Source organism: Biomphalaria glabrata, chromosome 8 (assembly GCF_947242115.1).
Source record: "Biomphalaria glabrata chromosome 8, xgBioGlab47.1, whole genome shotgun sequence".
Taxonomy (NCBI): domain Eukaryota; kingdom Metazoa; phylum Mollusca; class Gastropoda; family Planorbidae; genus Biomphalaria; species Biomphalaria glabrata.
Genome location: NC_074718.1, coordinates 33,485,145 through 33,504,536, shown reverse-complemented (window position 1 = coordinate 33,504,536; position 19,392 = coordinate 33,485,145). Strand labels below are relative to the sequence as shown.

General features: G+C 38.1%; 1 protein-coding gene across 9 annotated transcripts in view; it reads right to left on the bottom strand.

Annotated features, from left to right (window-relative positions):
• The window catches only part of LOC106069354 (calcium uptake protein 3, mitochondrial-like), a 71,639-nt gene that overhangs the window by 37,685 nt on the left and 14,562 nt on the right, over window positions 1-19,392 (bottom strand). For 6 of the 9 annotated variants that reach the window (XM_056038549.1, XM_056038547.1, XM_056038551.1 and 3 more), the window contains exons 3-5: window positions 14,285-14,395; window positions 4,857-4,904; window positions 4,021-4,062 (exon numbers count right to left, since the gene is read on the bottom strand). In XM_056038549.1, the coding sequence (XP_055894524.1) occupies window positions 4,021-4,062; window positions 4,857-4,904; window positions 14,285-14,395 (201 nt within the window). The remainder of the gene's footprint in view (window positions 1-4,020; window positions 4,063-4,856; window positions 4,905-14,284; window positions 14,396-19,392) is intronic. The other 3 variants (XM_056038554.1, XM_056038550.1, XM_056038556.1) reach the window with 1 other exon arrangement.

Genomic DNA, 19,392 nt, shown 5'->3' with positions numbered 1-19,392 from the left:
AATGATATGTCGTCCAAACTTGTCTTTTAATACGATGTCCTTCATGATACATCATTCGATGTCCTAAGTGAAACATCATTCGATGTCATTCGTGATACACCATTTGATGTCCTACGTGATACAAAATTTGATGTCCTACGTGATACATTATTTGATGTCCTACGTGATACATTATTTGATGTCCTACATGATACATTATTTGATGTCCTACGTGATACACTATTTGATGTCCTACGTGAAACATTATTTGATGTCCTACGTGATACATTATTTGATATCCTACGTGATACACCATTTGATGTCCTACGTGATACACCATTTGATGTCCTATGTGATACACCATTAGATGTCCTACGTGATACATTATTTGATGTCCTACGTGATACATTATTTGATGTCCTACATGATACATTATTTGATGTCCTACGTGATACACCATTTGATGTCCTACGTGAAACATTATTTGAAGTCCTACGAGATACATTATTTGATGTCCTACGTGATACACCATTTGATGTCCTACGAGCTTTTTTTGTTTACGTTGTCTGTTGTAATGATATATTTTCTTCTTTCTTTGTGAAGCCTCTAACTCTACAGCAATGATCATTGGTCGTAACCCTACATGATTTCCATTCAGTTTATACATGTGGAAAAGAGAACAAAAAATCAAAACATTGGGCAACTTAAAGCCAGCAAGTCTGCTGAGACGGGTGTCAGGTGAGGCTACTGAGTCGCCATTTGATTTGTTAAAGGGTCAAATCCATGATTGGTCATTGTGTCACACAGCTGTCTGCCATGAAACAATCATGATACTAGAGCTACCCCGTTAAGTAACCTGGACTTAACACCGTAGGGGGCTGCACAATATGTTCAAACTAGCCAACTAAGTGACCCAGGACACAAGGCATAGGGCACGGAATAAAGAATTAAAAAAACAACAACAACAAAGTAATAATTTCACAACTAATTTACATTACATTATCTCGACGTAATATCTTTCACGTTCCACTTCTAGCCCACACACATACAAGCACGTACACACAGACACACACAGACGATTTAGTCTGTAACATTTGGCACCACATCAACTAGAGATTGAATGCGCTACAAACTTGCAGAAATCAATACAAATACTTTGATACTAGCGTCTTGCACTTGTGGCCACAGCGTAACATAGATCTAAAAGCATGGATTAAGAAACATCGACACTGTCCAGAAATAGCTTTCTTTTGACTAAAAAGAGCAGATAGATTTGAGTGCTAAACAGTAAGCGCAACATGAAAACTGGGTTTTATTTGGCGGGGCGGGGGAGGGGGTTTTTTTTTTTTTTTTTTTTTTTTGGCTTTTTTTTTTTAAAACGAATTCATAACTAACACTTTCGACCATATCAGCATTGTTCACGCGGTTAAGTGTTTAAAAAAACAAGTTTTAAGGTGTTTTTTTAGAACACGTTAGTTATTAAATGAAGAAAAAAAAGATTCGTCGTTTCGAGTCCTAAGTGCTTTCAAGTCTCGAACCAAGGCCGCTACTGTATGGATAATAGACGGAGATTGCGTGTCTAGGCAAACACTACACCACCAGCCACTCAGACTAGACCCACGCTCCTCTTTCATCAACTCAACACACACACAAAATGCCATCACCCGGTTACGGTGAACACAGCCTCCAAGTTTTGAAACAAATCACTGCTGTTCTTCGGCTATCAACTTCTCCATAAGTACCTAGAGCCAATACCTAATTTCAATAGTTATTTTGATACCCGTGTAACAATACACACTCGCGTGTTCCCCACACACAACCTCAAGTTGCCATTGGGAGGGAACCTTCACTTTTACTGTTCACCGGGGGGAGGAACAAACAAAAAAAAAGGAATTACGTAGAGCATAATACGCCAACACAAAAGCCCCAGTAAAATCAATCGTCATGTTCCGAAATGGAGTTAATTATTGCGGACTGCCTTAACAAAGGCAAGTGAATGAAAGATAAATGTTGCCATTGCGCCACTCGAGCACCAGTGAAGTTATCCCACAAACATGGAAGTCACTCAATCAAACTTGCCTGAACTATTGTGTTGCCTGTGGAAACAAGTGTATGCAATTCACTGACTGAATCAAAAAAAAAGATTTATTGAACCCTTTAAACTGTTGACATTTTTAACAGTAAACGCAGATAAACATTCATTTGTTGGTCAAATCTAAGATTCGATTCACTATCCGAGTCTTATTGTGGAAAGTAAGTAATTTGTAGCCAAGCAGATAGCATGCAGTAGTTGCATATTCCTAAACCTTGACTCGACTTAATATGTTGCTGTCACATCGAGTATTCATTCACACTATCTGTGTTGACAAAACATAGATCTAGACACATTGAATGTTGGTTTATAGTCTTTATAAATGGCAATTAGGACACGTTCAAGATTGAGCTACTGATAATGTTCGAATCCCCATTAAATGAATCATTCAAAGAAAACGTGTAAATCTTGTATCAACTTCTGAGCCCTCATCCTCGTCTACGCCTTCGTCCAGCACAATACGCGAAAAGAACAGTTGGTCGAGAATAGACAGCATACATTCCACGTATCGTTATAAACTAACATTCTGAATAGATTAATGTTTTAATGTATGAGTGTTATGTGTGTGCATGCTTCTGATGTAACCATGAGTAAAGGAGAGCGGATAGTTGGGTTGTGTGGCTTGAATTCTGATGTAACAACGAGGTCTGTCGTATTTCAGGGTTATACATGTGGAGGAGAAAGTTGAACAGGAGAAAACGAGTGACAGAAGTGCATTTTGGAGAGAGAGAGAGAGACAGAGAGAGAGAGAGAGAGAGATCTTGTTTAAATGATCATTATTTCAGTTGTGAAGTTGAAAGATGTGTATATTTGTTAATAAAAGTTACATTCAGTTGATTTAAAAAAAAAAAAGATGTTTTAAGTCTTATTTGAGTAAGTCATTCAGAATTTAACAAGTCCACAACGATTTAGCTGTACTAGCTACAAACCAACGACAGAGTGTTTAATAATGAGCTTAAAACACGTTATGTCCAGAGCCGGCCGTCCAAAGCCCCGCGCCCCATGATTAGAAGATTGTGTTGTCATCATCAGCCCATCATACAGATGTGTGGGGCCTCTTCCGTTCGTTTTAATTAATAAATAAATAATAATAATAAAATACGGTGTAGTGTTTTCGAAAACAATTACCCGAAACAAGGTCTTGTTACTGTCAGGCATCTTAATCCATTGCCACGCAGGCTCTTGGCGTAATACTTTATGTAAGAGTAAGGCCCAGAATGTGATACTCGCCCAGGCTTCTGCGTCCTGCAAAAGCCGTCTCTGTTACGTCCTACACGAGTTCTGCTACAAGGGTCGTCCTTATTCAAATACATCTCACTTAGACATTGGAATTTCATTCAACAACACAAATAAAATCAACGTAATTCTATCATGCCATGCCCACGTGCATGCGATTACACAAAGTTGGTTGTGCATGTAGAAAGTAATTGAGGTCCTCATTCCGTGGTATCACTTTGGGAAACCTTGTTTTACTGGTGGGGAAAACCTTTTTTTGTCATAGAATAGGTTCAAACCTAAATGTTGGCCTACTGAAACCTTCGTATTTATTTGTACAACTCATTTCATTAATATTAGCGCTTGTACAAAAAGTTGTTTAGTAAACTAAAACTTGACTAGAGAGAAGAGACGTCCATGCAAGCGATAGAGACACAGTTAGAGAGTTAATTGAAACCAATTTGTTGTTTTGTTGAAAGAGATCATAAAGCCGACAGAATTTCAATGTGGCATAAAGTCAATGTGGCATAAAGTCAATGTGGCCATGCATTTCCGTTATCAATAGTGTCACTGGATTACACAGAGGAGAACGTGCACGAAGGGGTTGGGGGGGGGGAGTACAATTAGCTCAAAATGTAGCAATGAAGTTCAAACAATTAAAAGAAAAAAGCGTAAGGCAAAAAAAACAAACAAAAAAAATTTTTTTTTATGACAACGTTCAAACCTATACCCACCATTCTTTGGGTGTTTATCTACTGGACCAGTTTGAGAACTCACTAAGAGGAGGTAACAAAAGAAAAAAAATCATAACTAAATAATGATCAAATAATTCAACAGGGCTAAAAGTAACAGAAACTAAATCACTGAAAGAGAGTAACAGAAAACACAATGCTTGAAGGTACATAAAACACATACAGCACCAGACATAGTTCCCAGGCAGAGAGGTGAGGAGATGATACAATACATACACCACATACATATATATTATTATAGCAATACGCATACAATATATAGGATGCTTAGGTTTAGCTGTCAATGGTTCTCTAAAGGTATCTATGTAATAATTTTTCACTATTCGCGGCGACCATGCTAAGTTTTCGCCAGTCTCTAGGACAGTGTTGAAATTTGATAAAATGTCTAGAACTTAGGGTAGTCGTTTTGTTTGAGTTAGCAGTGTAGGGTACAGCGGCGTACACTAAAAGAACCACTGCCTCCTGAGACATACAATTATTTTCTGTTGTGCGATACAAATTTGAATTTTGTTTATAATGTAAGTACGTAGACAGTTTCAAATATTTCTGTTTTAAAATCTTTTTTTTTTAATATATGATCTCTTTTCTATGTGGTAATAAAAGAGATTTGGTACAAAAGAAATGAAAAAAAAAGTTTTCCAAGGTTAAAGGACATTAAAAAAATTGTCAAAAGAACCACTTATTTGTAGCTATACTTTAGAGATTTGTAGAGAAAGTTTTTGTACGGGCACAAGTGATGGACATACAGCTGGAAGAAAGAGTTGGAATAACATTAAGACATGGGGCCAGGTATAAAGTGACATAATGCATGGACTTACTTGTTAGGACGCACAACAGGAACAAATACTCTGTGTACGAGATGATACCTGAAACAAGAGAGAAACACTGTTCTTACATGAAAACACCAAGCAAGTTATTAGGGAATGATTATTTGCTACAGAATTTATAGCTATATCAATATTCTGATCCTACAGCAGGACAGTGAATTTGGTACCACCCGAGCCAATGCCACGCCAACTGGCGTTACACCTGGGCGGGAATGTCTCTCCTTAGTAGGGTTCTACAAGTGAAAAAGTGCTCTACAAGATGAACCCTACTCGTTCTACGACAGAAAGAGGCCAACAAAAGCCGGATCACGTCTATGATCGAATAGGCTCATTACTTAGTTTAGGCCAAACGTTGTATAGGAGAGGGGAAAATATTTTGTAACGCTGCGATAAGTACGTTTTATGTCTGCCACCTCAAGGGCGGGCTGAACTGAAGTATCACCAACAACATTGGTCAGAATCTCTGGCAGGAGGATGGGGACGATAGCCGAAGTCCAGAACGAATTGACGTTGGCATGATCAGAATAGAGCCGCCCAAACTAAAAACGCAGCCATTAAACAGAACATATTTAAACGTATAAACAGGAATAAGAAACAGGCAAAACAGAAATAAAGAATCCAAGCTTTCATTTCCAAGTTACTATGTCACCCGAGTCACCTATACATATAAAAAAAGGTCGTGGTGGCTAAGCGGTAAAGTGATTTGCTTCCAAGCCAATGGGTCTCGGGTTCGAATCCCAATGGAGACTGGCATTTTGAATGTTATATTTTTTTAGGTCGGCACTGTGTCCCCCCAACTCTAATGGGTGACAGACATTTATTTGAAAAGTAAAAGTTGTTGGTCGTTGTGCTGGCCACATGGCACCCTCGTTAACCTTAAGCCATAGAAAAAGATGACCTCTATATCATCTGTAATATAAATCGCAAGGCCTGAAAGAGGTATTTTACTCCTATACAAAGTGCTTTTTTTTGTGACGGTACGCACCGATACGGCGTACCGGCGCCTTTTTCAATGTGGGGAAAAATATTACTTTTCTTGTATTTTATTAATTTATTATTAGTTAAAAGTTAGGCAATCCATCACTGAGTACCGGCACCTTTTTACAAAAAAAAGCACTGCGTATACCAATCAATGCAGCGATGGGTCGAATTTACGTAAATGTAAAAAAAAAATGAACATATCGTTTATTATGGAGTGAATTAAGATCTAATACTTGAACAAGCTACCGCAAGTGCGAACACAACAATCTACAGTTCTAAACAATAACACATGGAATGTAAAGCAACTTTCTGTGACAACGGCAACGCCCCGTGGCGACTACAGTAACATTATGCAGAAAAAGGATGTAAGGGGAGGGGGGGGGGAAGAGCCAATGGGGATTTCCCGAATTACCTACCACTAGACTGGAGTTGTAAATCTACAAAACCGGGTCACACACGCTGTAAGAATGGGATGATGTCGAAAGCCTCGCTAACTAGTGGGCCGACGACAAGTCCCAACAAGGCCACCGTAACGGCATCACTCAAGCATGAACTGTCCTTGACACAACGTAAGATGTTCTTCCCTCCCCCCCCCCCCCGCCCTCCTTTTCCCAACCATTTCACGTAAAGAAATATTGAAACATCACTGCACAGATACTGGACCAGACTAGTTAGAACAGAGCGCCTAACACTAACAGACTATATTTAGTGCATCTCTGGTGTCAGGAACTGTAGACACTTTTAAACAAAAAAGCTTTTTTTAGCCTCCCCCCCCCCCCCCCAAACTTTTTGTTTTCTAAACCCATAAGGAGAAGCTACTATTGTTTTTGTCTTTCCACCCGTTCAGATTTGAACTCTATTCCTTCAGGGAATAAAGCACACAGTACGTGTTTTGCATTGTCAGTTCTCAAAAATGAAAGTAAAATTCAATTTAAATATAGTTTTCATTTTGTTTAAAATTGATGCACAGATTTGTTTGTTGGTTTGTTTTTTAACGATACACATTTTATGTGCATAGGTATTTGCTATTTTGAAATAGGATAAAAACTCATCTACTATCAGAAACTGTATTCATGTCATCATATTATGATTGCAAATAAAGGGAGTGTATGTATTTCTCTGCGTACATATTTGAGTTATCTTGTCACGAAAACTTACAAGTTTTAATTATTGGTTATTATTTGGTTTCATTCTTTACTTTTCTCCTAGTTCTACTTTGAGAAGACCATGTTGGATTCTATATCACACACTCCCAACCCCCAGGCAAGTGCACTTTTGTTCCCAGACGCTAAGAACCAATCATTCATGAGCAGCTGAAGCTAGTTCTTTGTCAAGTTGAGCTTTGAGACCATCGCATGCAATATTTGTAACTATTTTCAATATTTTGCTGGACAGGGATATATTTGTTCAACCATTTAGATTTGAATGGTCTCCGCCAATGAAATAAAAATAAAAATCGCAAAGCCCGTCATGGCATCCTTAGAGCTTCCAGCTACAGGAAAACAGGTCGGAGCAAGCTTCGTATTGCGCACTGAGATATGTGTAGCTAGTTTTGGGGTAACATTACCTGGATATGACTTCATGGTTGGATTCTTCTCGCAAATATGTCACGGTAACATTTGCGCCAAGCTTTTCGATATGATATCCGCAATGTACAGTACTCAAATCTGAATAACAATGACTGTTTGAAGAGTTCAAAGTTACACATAGCCGAAACAAAAATAAAGAAACAACAACATAAAAATGAGCTCCAGCCGAGAGATTTTAAAGGTTCGCTGTTCGGGGAACACTGTACAGTAGAACAACAAGAAAAACGAATACAATGAAAGTGTTCCGATAAAGATTAAGATTATATCTGCCTGACAGAAAACCTAACCAACACCGACTAAGGTAACAGAAAAAAAGGTGGTGGAGGCGCCAAGATACAAGGCTATCAGGTTGAGTATCAAGAGATGAAGAACGGGATAAACCAATTACATTCTCTTACATGACCTACGGCTAGTTCCAAGTTCTCCTGGTAAAACTACTGGAATGTGTTGTCTCAGGCAACCCCCCCCCCCCCCCAAGCAGAAGACCACGTGATCTTCCCTTCCCCACCGCCTCCGTTATTTATGATGTTTTAATTGTGAACATTCCAACGTCCCCACTCGAAGAACACAAGGTCACTGAGGACATTATCGGAAGTGATGGCTGCACGGGAGCTACCCCAACGTGAAATATCAACAGATTATCAATCAGATAACACAGAGAGAGAGAGAGAGGGGGGGGGGGGGGAGGAGGAGGGCGATGTCTAATGACACCAAAGGAAGGATTATTAAGTTATAAAAAAAAAAGAACTTTTAAACACTACCATCTTTTCTCCTAAACACCAGCCGGCCCACGTTCAATGCCTGTGTTTATAATTGTGGCCATTTTTTTGGCTCTCGACTTTAGCCTGGGCTCCAAGTTTATGTCAGGAATAAAACGCCTGCGAGTGGCAATGTTGTCCGTTTTTTGGAGCGTCTACGAAGCTGCTGCTAGGGTTTACAAAACTATGGTATACCAAATCTTCTTAACAGTAAAGTGCATGGTCGAAATGAAAAATCTAGCGGATCTAATTAAAAAAGAAACAAAACTGTGCCGCAGTGTACCTAAAATATTGATTCGTGTTCTTGCTCTATTGGGCAACCATTAAATGCCACACTTGATCCACTGCACTGATCAAAGAGCTACTGAAAGGTGTGTCCTGTTAGAGTCATCGGGCGTACTCTTCAGTAAGAAATAGTGCTTGCTTCTAAGTGTTAATATGAAGGTATGTACGGCTAGGAATTGGTTCCAATGGGTTAAGTGCTGAGATATCGAAGTAAGACACTTTAGGCGACAGAACAAGACGAAGTAAGAATGGGGACTACACTGAAAATGTCTCATCAAAATTCAAATGATTCGCAATTTTATTCCAAACAATAATTTAGTTTCTATAATTTTAGCAAACGCCAAGAAGAAGGTGGATAAGCGAAGGGAGATAATTGAAGAGAGAGAGGAAAAAAAAAACATAAATGGTCATCTTGAGCTGAAGCATTCGTTAACATACGCAGCTAGGTCATTCCCTTGTTGACCACCACGGAATAGATCAGCATCACATCCGTACTGAAGAGATCTCAATGAGCTCAAGACAAGCCGCTGGGCCAGTTGCAACAAGTCGCTGGGACATAACCAAGTTATCACATCACTTTCACAGCAGAAAACGCAATGCAAAAACAGATCACAGAGACAGTAGTAGGATATGTAAAAAAAATCGCGTCAAAACAAGAGATTTCGCTGCTAATCTTCTTGGTCTGTTCGAGTCCGTGCGTGCCATCGTTCGCAAACAAAAACTTGACTCCAACAAAAGATGTTACATGTACACGACCGTACGTAGACTTGGGGAAAAAAAACTGCAGTCGTGCTTCGCGGAGCACAACCGTTTTCATTTCTACCCGACATTTCTCTGTGGCGGACTGTAGAATACATTCTAAATACGCTGGGAATACTTGTAGCTAATTATAACCCTCGAGTACTTTTGAAGGGGAGGAAAAAAGACAGTGAAATCTGAATAGAAGTTTGTCAAAAAAAATGTGGTTCGTCAAAATGAAAGAAAAAGTTTAAACTTGAACGAGTTTCTTTTCCCTAAAGGCACACCAGAGTCTCAACTTGGAATTTAGTCGTGGATCTTTGTTTTTTTAAAGAAATCCCTGCCAAACGACCACCAGCCGTCATTTTTTGTCCTATTCAGATAAATCCTGACAATGTCGTAAATGTAGTCTCGCTTCGAGTTATTACATCTAGAATCAAGAAATGAAATCACTGTGTGATACGAGTATTTTTTTCTCTCTAAATGTCTAGCAATGATATACCACATCTTGGTTCAAAATGCTCAGGCTTAGCTCTCTAGTCTAGGAAGATAAAGTAAACTCCTCCCAAATAAGTTACTATTTGTCTTTGAAATGGGCACAAAGGTTTAAGAAAACTTGTTCTTATATTTATTAGAAGACATTGTTTACCAATGTTTGAAATAAAGATGAATTCCAAACATCCGAACTGATCTCGTTTGATTTGCCGTCAGCATTAAACCGATTTCATTTATTAGACCTGTCGAATAACGATCAGAGACCATTGAAATAGATCATTTAAATAGCCAGTACCATAAGTACCCTTTCAGAACTTGCGATATATAGAGCAGATAATGTAAAAGTCATTCTGTTTATGTGACCCACGGTTAACAAGGGTGTTATGTGGCCAGCACAACGACTAACCGCCTTTACTTTTCCCAATTTATGTCGAGTACCCATTACAGCTGGGTGGACTCAGAGGCGCCACAGATCCCGAAATTAAAAATAATAGTAATAAAATAGACCTTTACACGAATACAAGGATGCACACACATAAAAGGAAGAAAAAAAATTATGACACAGTCACATACACACATACTACATCAGCATACATGATTATACACACATACTACATCAACATACATGATTATACACACATACTACATCAACATAGATGATTATACACACATACTACATCAGCATACATGATTACGTTAAAAGTTGTATTAATAGAAAGCTGGCCAATAAACGACTTTGAAAGTGAATATTTTTTTGTTTCAATTGCAGTGTCCAAAGTGAAGTAGAAACAGAAAAGTAAAAAAAAAAAAAAAAAAAACAATTGACCAGATAGTTGTAAGATCTAAAAATAGCTAAGGTATGCGTCTTTCTCGGGGTCACTACCTGGCCACTTCTGTACGTAAAGTGTCCTGACATATGATATTTATTGGGCTCTTCGGTGCATAAAGAACAGGGCATCTCTGCCTGGGTTATTATTGTGTGCCAATAAAATGAGGAGGGGGCCATGTGGGTGGGGGAGGGGGGCCTTGCATGTGTGTGTGTGTTTACCCATGGCGGGTGGTGTGGAGAGCTAAGAACCTTTCTTCGCTTTCTTTCATCTCCTGCTTTTGTCCCCCACGAGTCCAGTGACCCAAAACTTTAATGTCCGACTGTCCAGTCCGAGGAAAATGTAGTGGACAAAGAAGCGTGCATCAGAACTTGACACACGCGAGCCCACGCGCCCAGGAAAGGTGGAATGACCGCGGTCCTACGAGCTTAAGATACAGGGGCTTTCACGCCTTTCTACTCTTTATATTCGATACACACACGCATACACAGACTCACACATACACTGACACATTAACCACAAATACTTGGACAGTACAATAACAACATTTCATAGTAGACTAGTAGGGAACAGGTTCATTTGGGAGGGGGGGGGGAGGTGTTGACAGAACATATAAATCGATCTACTTAAATAGCTTATAGGCCCTTAACACCACATCCAGTCCAAAGAAATCATCTTTTTCTTTTATTATCACCATTTAACTCTTTTTTTTTAAACTGTGGGGAGCGCCTCCAACGTCTTGTCAAGGGTGGGGGCGGCAAAAAAAAAATGTATTGTCATTGTAGTTATCAATCCACGTTTAAACATTAGAAAACTGACATTATTACCCGTTTCAAACTTGAAAATAGTGTAAGATACGCCATTAATCTTTTAATAAAATGTCTACCATTTTCTGGTCTGCAACTATATCAACTAAAAGGTATTTGAAGAAGGCGTTACAAAACGTCTACGCTATTGTGATTTTTCTTGACTTTCTTGTGTCAGAATGGCTTAACTATTATACCTCATTTTTGTTGACGACTTTTCAAATTTTGTGTGAAAAAAAGAGTCCGTGAGACGTATTACTGAAGATGAAGATGGTCTTAGGACGATCACGCCTATTACAGACGTACCTGAGCTATGTAGGCCTAGCTCGAAAGCCATTCACATACTATTAGTGGTCAGTGCTTCTTCGTTATTTGTTACACTTACTTTGACCTTCGACTTTTCTTTTCCTAGGATGAATAGTGCGCTCTTATTGCAAGAAAACACTTCAATAGTAGTCTTTTTTTTTTGTTACATTCTCTTTAATTACTATGAGAAAAGACGTTATAGACGCCAAAAAAAGAATTTCTGAGTCTCAGAACGCTGGAATATGCTTGGCGCCGGGGCTCCGCCCAGATCCCGCAGGAGAAGCTTACAGCGCTCCAACCAGATCCCTTTGCTGGATGGAGGGAAAACCTGATATATTTCCAATTCTATCCGCAGAAAATACTTTTTCTAGCATTCAAAAAGCATTTAAAAATTACGTACGAAACCCTATTTCAGAAAAGAAAAAAGAAAAGTGTGGTTGCCTGGTCGTACGGTATGTGCGCTGGACTGTCATTCGATCGTCTCGATGGCCCCGCTGCCATCCCTCGTCGTCCTGCGGAAGGTTTGGACTAGCAAGTAGAATAGTAGATGATCTTCAATTTTGAAGGAACCCCCCAAACATGAAAAGCATTTTACATTTTACTGAATAGCTTTAGTGAAATTTCATTACATAAATTTGGATTCTAAAAATAGTGTTAACATTAATGAAAAATTGTTATAATTATATGTATATAAGTTTCTGTTCTTTTTTATTATATTCTCAAAAACCCTCCAGGTCCCACTGAGGGAGCCTACAGCGATCCTCCAGATCCCAGCAGCTAATGGGGGCGCGAACGAAATTTTTCTTTTTTGAACATCGCCACCGGTAAAAGTTTGAGAAACACTATTTTAACTGGTTCTTTCAAAACTGAATTTCAGCCTTCAGGCAACGCGCTTTCTCTGCATCATCTAGTCTGGAACAATGACAAAGTTCTGGCCTGTAGTTGCCTGTTTTTTTTTCTCCAAACCTTAGATTTGTATTTCTTCTCTACTTTATAGATTCAATCTGTCAAGTGCACTAAGCAAAGATTAAGTAACAAAATAAAACTGGAAATAATGCTATCTTAGTAGAAATATTTGACACGCTTCTTTTTCAAAATGAACCCGTTTCGACCTTCGATTATTCATGAGAAAGTTTCAGTTCAGTTTTTCCATTATAACAATGGGATATTTAGCTTTGACTGATGGCATGAGGGCGCCAACACTGAGACTGGGAAGCGAGGTCCAACAGAGTATCAACATGGAACCTCACATTGTAAATTGTCAAAACACACACACGCGCGTAAGAAAACCTCCCAACAACACTTCCACAGCTCCAAGTGTTCTTCCACAGACAGATAAAGTGATCAAAATGTTCAAGCAGTTAACGGCTTCGCATGACTTCAATTACAATGACAGAATTTGAAATAGTAGAATATATCAAAAAGGGAGTGGGGTAGGATTATAGGGTGGGAAAAAAAAAAACGGGGTTGGTGTAGAGAACATATAAATCGATCTCCTTAAATAACTTAAAGGTACCCCTCCCCACCCTCCTATAAAGAAGCATTTAGCGTTGTCTGTGGAGGAAGAAGCCAATAAGTAGATAAATAGTGTCATAGTACCAACACGCTGACATTTTTAGTGTTGTAATGGCAGGACCCCGGGGGAGAGAAAAAAAAAGCAGCTAAGAAGGGGTGGTGAATTAAAAATCGATTTTGTTTTGTATTCTCATAAATACACACACAGATAGATTAAAAACTGAGTTGAAAATAAAATGTTACATGGCATTAGAATAGCTCAGCCAGATTAGAAACGGGGCTTAGAGGCAGAGTAGTAAGACGCGTGACAGGGCTATGAGCCTGAATCCATCGGGAGGCTTGGAGTTTAATGTTTGACCCCAGAATTTTAGATAGTCTCCGTGTCCGAGAAATGAAGTAACATAAAAAAGGGGGATAGGGTGGACGTCGAATGTGCTGACCAAGCCAGTCTGGGAAATGTGTAAATTTGAGAACTCTACGTCTTCTTCCCCAAGAATCTATCGGTCTTGAAAACAAAATCACTACAATATTCTGCATAGTTGAGAAAACCAATGTCGAATTAAGAAAAACAAAAACTACTAGAGCTTAAATATATATATTTTAAAATGTGAGACTTGTAAAATAAAACATTTGATTGAATGGATTGACAACGATTTCAGAACAAACTGAAGAAAGAGCACTTAGCACCAGCAGAAAAAAAAGTTATTGGAAACTTAAACCGGACGGAAATAAACTGATGGATCTACCCGAGACTGAACAAATACTTTTACTTATATAGCTGCACAGCCGTGAACAATAATATGAACACTTTGATTTCATGTAGTTTGACGAGGAAAGTATTTACCTATCTAGTTGTTTGTTTGTTTGTTGTTGGTTTTAGTAGTTTGGAGGAGATGGGTTATTAAAAAACGCGTAGATATAAATGTACACCATGAAAGTTTTAAACAATTTAATAAAATCTTCTAATATTGGAGATTGTCATCTATAAACAGCTCGCCTTTCTTTGCATACACCGAGGTATTCACAAACTATACATTATTTAAGTCGTTGAATACTATATTTTGTATGCCCTTTATAAGCACCATTGTATCAAATTTAAAACAAATGAGTAAAACTCACCTTTATCATGCAGCTTACGAAACAGTTTGCCGCTCCCCTTAGACAAGGCCGGAGTGTTCTTCAATAAACTGTCCACATCCGATTTGGTCAGTATAGTGCGTCCAATGCGGGCTGGAAGACATCAAAGAAGAAAATGAAATCATCTATCGAAATAATTTCATTATTTTCAGCTTGTTATAACAAAAAAAAGTAATAAATTAATAGTATTTCGTTGAATCACAATTGGAGATTTTCAGACATGGCAGAAAAAAAAAACCTATAAATAGCGAGCTTTTTGTTGTATAAGATAAAGAAAGTGTTGCTAATATAAGTGTTTGAAAAGGTGCCCCTTTGATATTCCTGGTGCATTTGTTAGCACTGCAGAATTACATTTGCTAAACTCCTTCACTTGTAACACAAAATAATTTCTATATTGAGAACGAGAAAGTGGGGAGGGGGTGAGTAAAGGGAAAGAGAGAAGGAAAGAGAAAAGGCATTCTTTATTTTATTTACATCAGGCATATTTTCCCTTCCCTAATCTTAGTTTTGGAATTTAATACCAAATTAAAACACTAGTTTGTGTGTCTCCATTTCCAGGCAACATCTCGAAATGTCCTGTCGCTACTTCGGAACTAACAAAAAAAAATACCTATCTATAAACAAACAACTTGAAATCTGCTATCATCTCCTTCTAGATCAAATTGTTGCTGTGGGAATGAGAGAGGGGAGCGGGGGGTTATCAAATATGACTTAGAGAGTGAGACTAGAGACTCGATCACACTTGCACACCAATGAACGCCAGCGACACGCAGGCACACACTGAAACCAAAATTCTAAGATTAAGTCCCAGCGGTGGTGGAGGCGCTCTGATAAGGTCACGTAAACTCACACAATGCGATATTGTGCCTTGATAAAAACCTACAGAGACAGTGGCTAGAGATTATACAGCAAAACACTAAGGGATCGTCAGGCTGGGTCAATAAAGGGGCGATCAAACGGTATGTAAGTACAAAAGGTTGTATACATTTCTTCATACACATGATACAAAGGCAGAGCAGTAAGAGTTTAATCCACGCACATAAATATTCAAGTCTTGGATCAGATCTTCTAAGGCAAAGGTCGAATTATGCAAACCGTAGGTCAAATCAAGTAATCCAAGAGTCACAACTTGTGATCCAGGGGTCAAATCCAGGATTGGATGGATTAAATCAAAGTAAGCCAGAGGTCAAATAAACTAATGAGGAGGCTAAAATAATAAAATCAAGGGTCAAATCAAGCATTCAAAAGGTCAAGCTGCCAGAGGTTAAATCATAAACACTTTTAGAATCAAATAAATTATTAAGTCAATGCCAAAGAAGAGAAGAAATCAATGTATTAAACCTATGTCATAGATCAAATCTATAAGTAAAAGTATAAAGAAAGTATGTCAGGGGGTCAAATCTATAAGTGATAGTATAAAGAAAGTATGTCAGATGTCAAATCTATAAATTAAAGTATCAAGATAGTATGGTAGAGAGGTCGAATCTAGTTTCAGGACGCAAACATAAAATATGCAAGAGGTCACATTTAGTACCCAGTGGCCAAATAAAGTTGGCCAGATGTTACATTTACCTTAGAAACAGGAGACCAAATAAAGTATGCCAGAGAGGTCAAATCTAAAGTCAAATAGATGCCAAATTGGCATGACCTCATATATACACCCAGTGGCCAAATAAAGTTGGCCAGATGTTACATTTACCTTAGAAACATGAGACCAAATAAAGTATGCCAGAGAGGTCAAATCTAAAGTCAAATAGATGCCAAATTGGCATGACCTCATCTATACACCCAGTGGCCAAATAAAGTTGGCCAGATGTTACATTTACCTTAGAAACAGGAGACCAAATAAAGTATGCCAGAGAGGTCAAATCTAAAGTCAAATAGATGCCAAATTGGCATGACCTCATATATACGAAAACAAATAAAATAAAAAGTTGGGCGTCTTCATTCAGCAATAAAAGTGACATGAATTCCTTTTGTGCTAAATATTTGAATAGAAAAATTGAAAGCTGCACCAATTGGTGTTGCTACAAGTTGTCCACCTACCAAGATATATTGATAAGGTGGTTAAGACTGATCCTAATACCACGAATAAACGTAGATCTCCAATTCCAGCACTCACAAAATACGCATTTATTGTAGTTACTAGACAAAAAATGTAAAGCATGACATATAAATTATTATAAATTATTCTATATAGATAACAATAATGTTTGAATAACTACTAATCAATAATAAAGTCAATATTGCGTTGGCATACAATGTTGACAAAAATCGTTTATCCTTATCTAAGTGTTTAATAGAAAAGGATTAGGCCAATATAATCTACATACAAGAAAACAGGGGAAGGTTAATAGTGCAGAAAAAAAAAGAGATTTGTAATTTTACTAGTTTAAACAACGCAGGTCTTTGATTGATCATTGTGGTTGTTTTTTTTTGTGTGTGTGTGTTGTTTTTTTTTTACTTTGATGACAAATTTCGAAAAAAAATAAAATAAAATTTGAAAGCTTGAAACACTAAGGATAGACTATGAGGACAGACTGTGGGGACATACTCTGAGGACAGACTGTGGGGACATACTCTGAGGACAGACTGTGGGGACATACTCTGAGGACAGACTGTGTGAATTACACCAAGAGAAAAAGTTTAAAACATTGTCAATAGACATTTGCCAAGAGAGGATCAGTCACGCGAACAGAATACAATTTAACTTAGTAAATTGTAAACACCAGTTGGGTATATGAAGTCGAAACATATTTTGCATCAGGCCGCCTGAAAACAATTTATTTTCTTCAAAGAATATAACAGTAATTTGCGCAGCCTATATCTCACCACAATGGCATGGTACTATTAGGTTAAAATAGTAAAAGAATTATGATTTTTGGACGACCCTCTTGACCAGTGCACCAACAAGCAGTATTGGCCGCCAGTTCATGACATGGAATTCAAAAAACGCGATCCCAAAAACACAAGAGGAAAACAAAATATACAAGTCCTTGTTAACCGCTTAGACTTTAAGGCGTTTTGAAAAACTGGAGATATAAAATACAAAAAAAAAGTTGTTCCCTAGTCACAGAACAGTATGTAGGTAAAATATAGGTAAAATGCATGTAAACATTAATTAGACAGAGTAAAATGAGACAAAATCTTAAGTTAGAGCCTGTGCAGCAGGGCGTGCTATGTATTTCAACTGTTAGGAAATATTTCTTTGTGTATCATAATGTTATGACATACTGCATTCCTCCTTAATCTTCGCACTCAAAGTCAAGCATTAGACTTCTTTCATACAAAAAAAACTATTTATTTATCCTTCATGTATTTATTCCCTTTGTTTTTACTTGTGTTTTTCGTCGGTTTAAAGGAAAGTTCAAGACTGGTTAATGTTTGGAGCATAATTTGTTTGTTTTGCATTGATGGTGAAAGATCGACGCGACGCTTCACCACCTTTCCCGAATCTTATCTTGATAATAAAGTTGTGCATTTATACAAGCAGTAACTTTCCGAAATTTGGTAAAATAATTGTTTTCTAAAAGTGCAGACTGTGAGAAATCTGGATCGTAAAGTGCAGGAGTGAAGAACAGGACAGAGATAAGAGAGAGTTGAAACAAAATTCAACCAACCACAGTTAGTCGCCGACTCTGTAAACAGGGTGCACACACCCACGCAAGAAACATATTAGTGTGCCTGCAGTAATACATTACACTAATGGCAGACATTTGCTTGTGCAATGTAATAATGCCAATAAAATCAGATATACAGCCTTTCAATTAAAAAAATGTTTATATGTTTTTTGCAAAAATAATTTATAAGACAATTACAAGTATATAACAAATTCAATAGCCGTTACGACTACATCCAGGTAAAGCGCATCGCGTGCTAGATTTCATTAAATGAGTAACAAGTGCACAGTGTTAAAAACGCATCACTCTCTGACAAACTTTGCTAATCATGTATACTATACATACAGCGTGGCTCTAAAGACCCCCCCCCCCCATTTCCCAGTTCCACTAAACAACTATAAAATGTGGTTCTGACTCCATACTGCCCACCCCGAAAAAAAATATGTATATTCATTCCAAGAAAACAAAATCCTCTGACAAGACTGTTGGCTTATTAACCTTCTTGCGACCTCTCGGTAGATTTCGGGTGATACCGCGGAGCCCCACGAAGCCTGCACGCGCCATGTTATGCGAGTGAAATGAAGGAAAAAGCAGTTCAACTTTAACCTCCCTTAGCTAGGCAGATAAAGTAGCCAGATAAGTGCAGCTCCTTACATTTATTTTGGGATTACATACCAACAGGGGCTCGTTTCATTTTAGACTAGTTTTAATTCGCTTTGACAAAGGAGTTTTAAAAACAACAAAATTCTCGCAGCAATACAGCTGAGAAAAAAAAAATACAAAGATCATGAAAGTTAAAACTTTTTTCGCCTCTTTATAACTGTATTGGAGGCGCGGTGGTTGAGCGGTTAGGCGCTTGGCTACCGAACCGAGGGGTCATGGGGTTCGAATTCTAATAAAGACTGGGATTTTAAATTGGGCTCTTCTGAATCTACCCAGCTGTAATGGGTACCTAACAATAGTTGGTTGTTCATTGCGCTGGCCACATGACACCCTCGTTAACCATGGACCACAGAAACAGATGACCTTTTCATCATCTGCCTATAGATCGCATGGCCTGAAAGGGGCACTTTACTTTACTTTACTTTTTATAGCTCTGTTGTAAACTTTATTAACAGTATATTGGCAATCAAGATATTTACTTCATTATGAAATCCCAAGTGAAATATTATCTTGGACATAAACTACAAGCCACTTTAAACTACACCTCCTTCTGTCACTAGTTTCCTGCTTGTCCTAGTCACTTCCAAATCTCTATAAGTTTCACTGCCAAGGACTTACTCAAGGATACATCAGAATAACTTCAGCCCATAGCAAACACATTTTCTGCCATAATGTTGCTCGTGGTCAACATCAGCAACACGCACAGACGCTCCGTAACAATCTTCATAGGCTGAGAATGCAGCTACAGAAAATAATTATATATTGGTAAAAGTGTATTGAATCTTTCAATCAACAGTTGTGTAACAA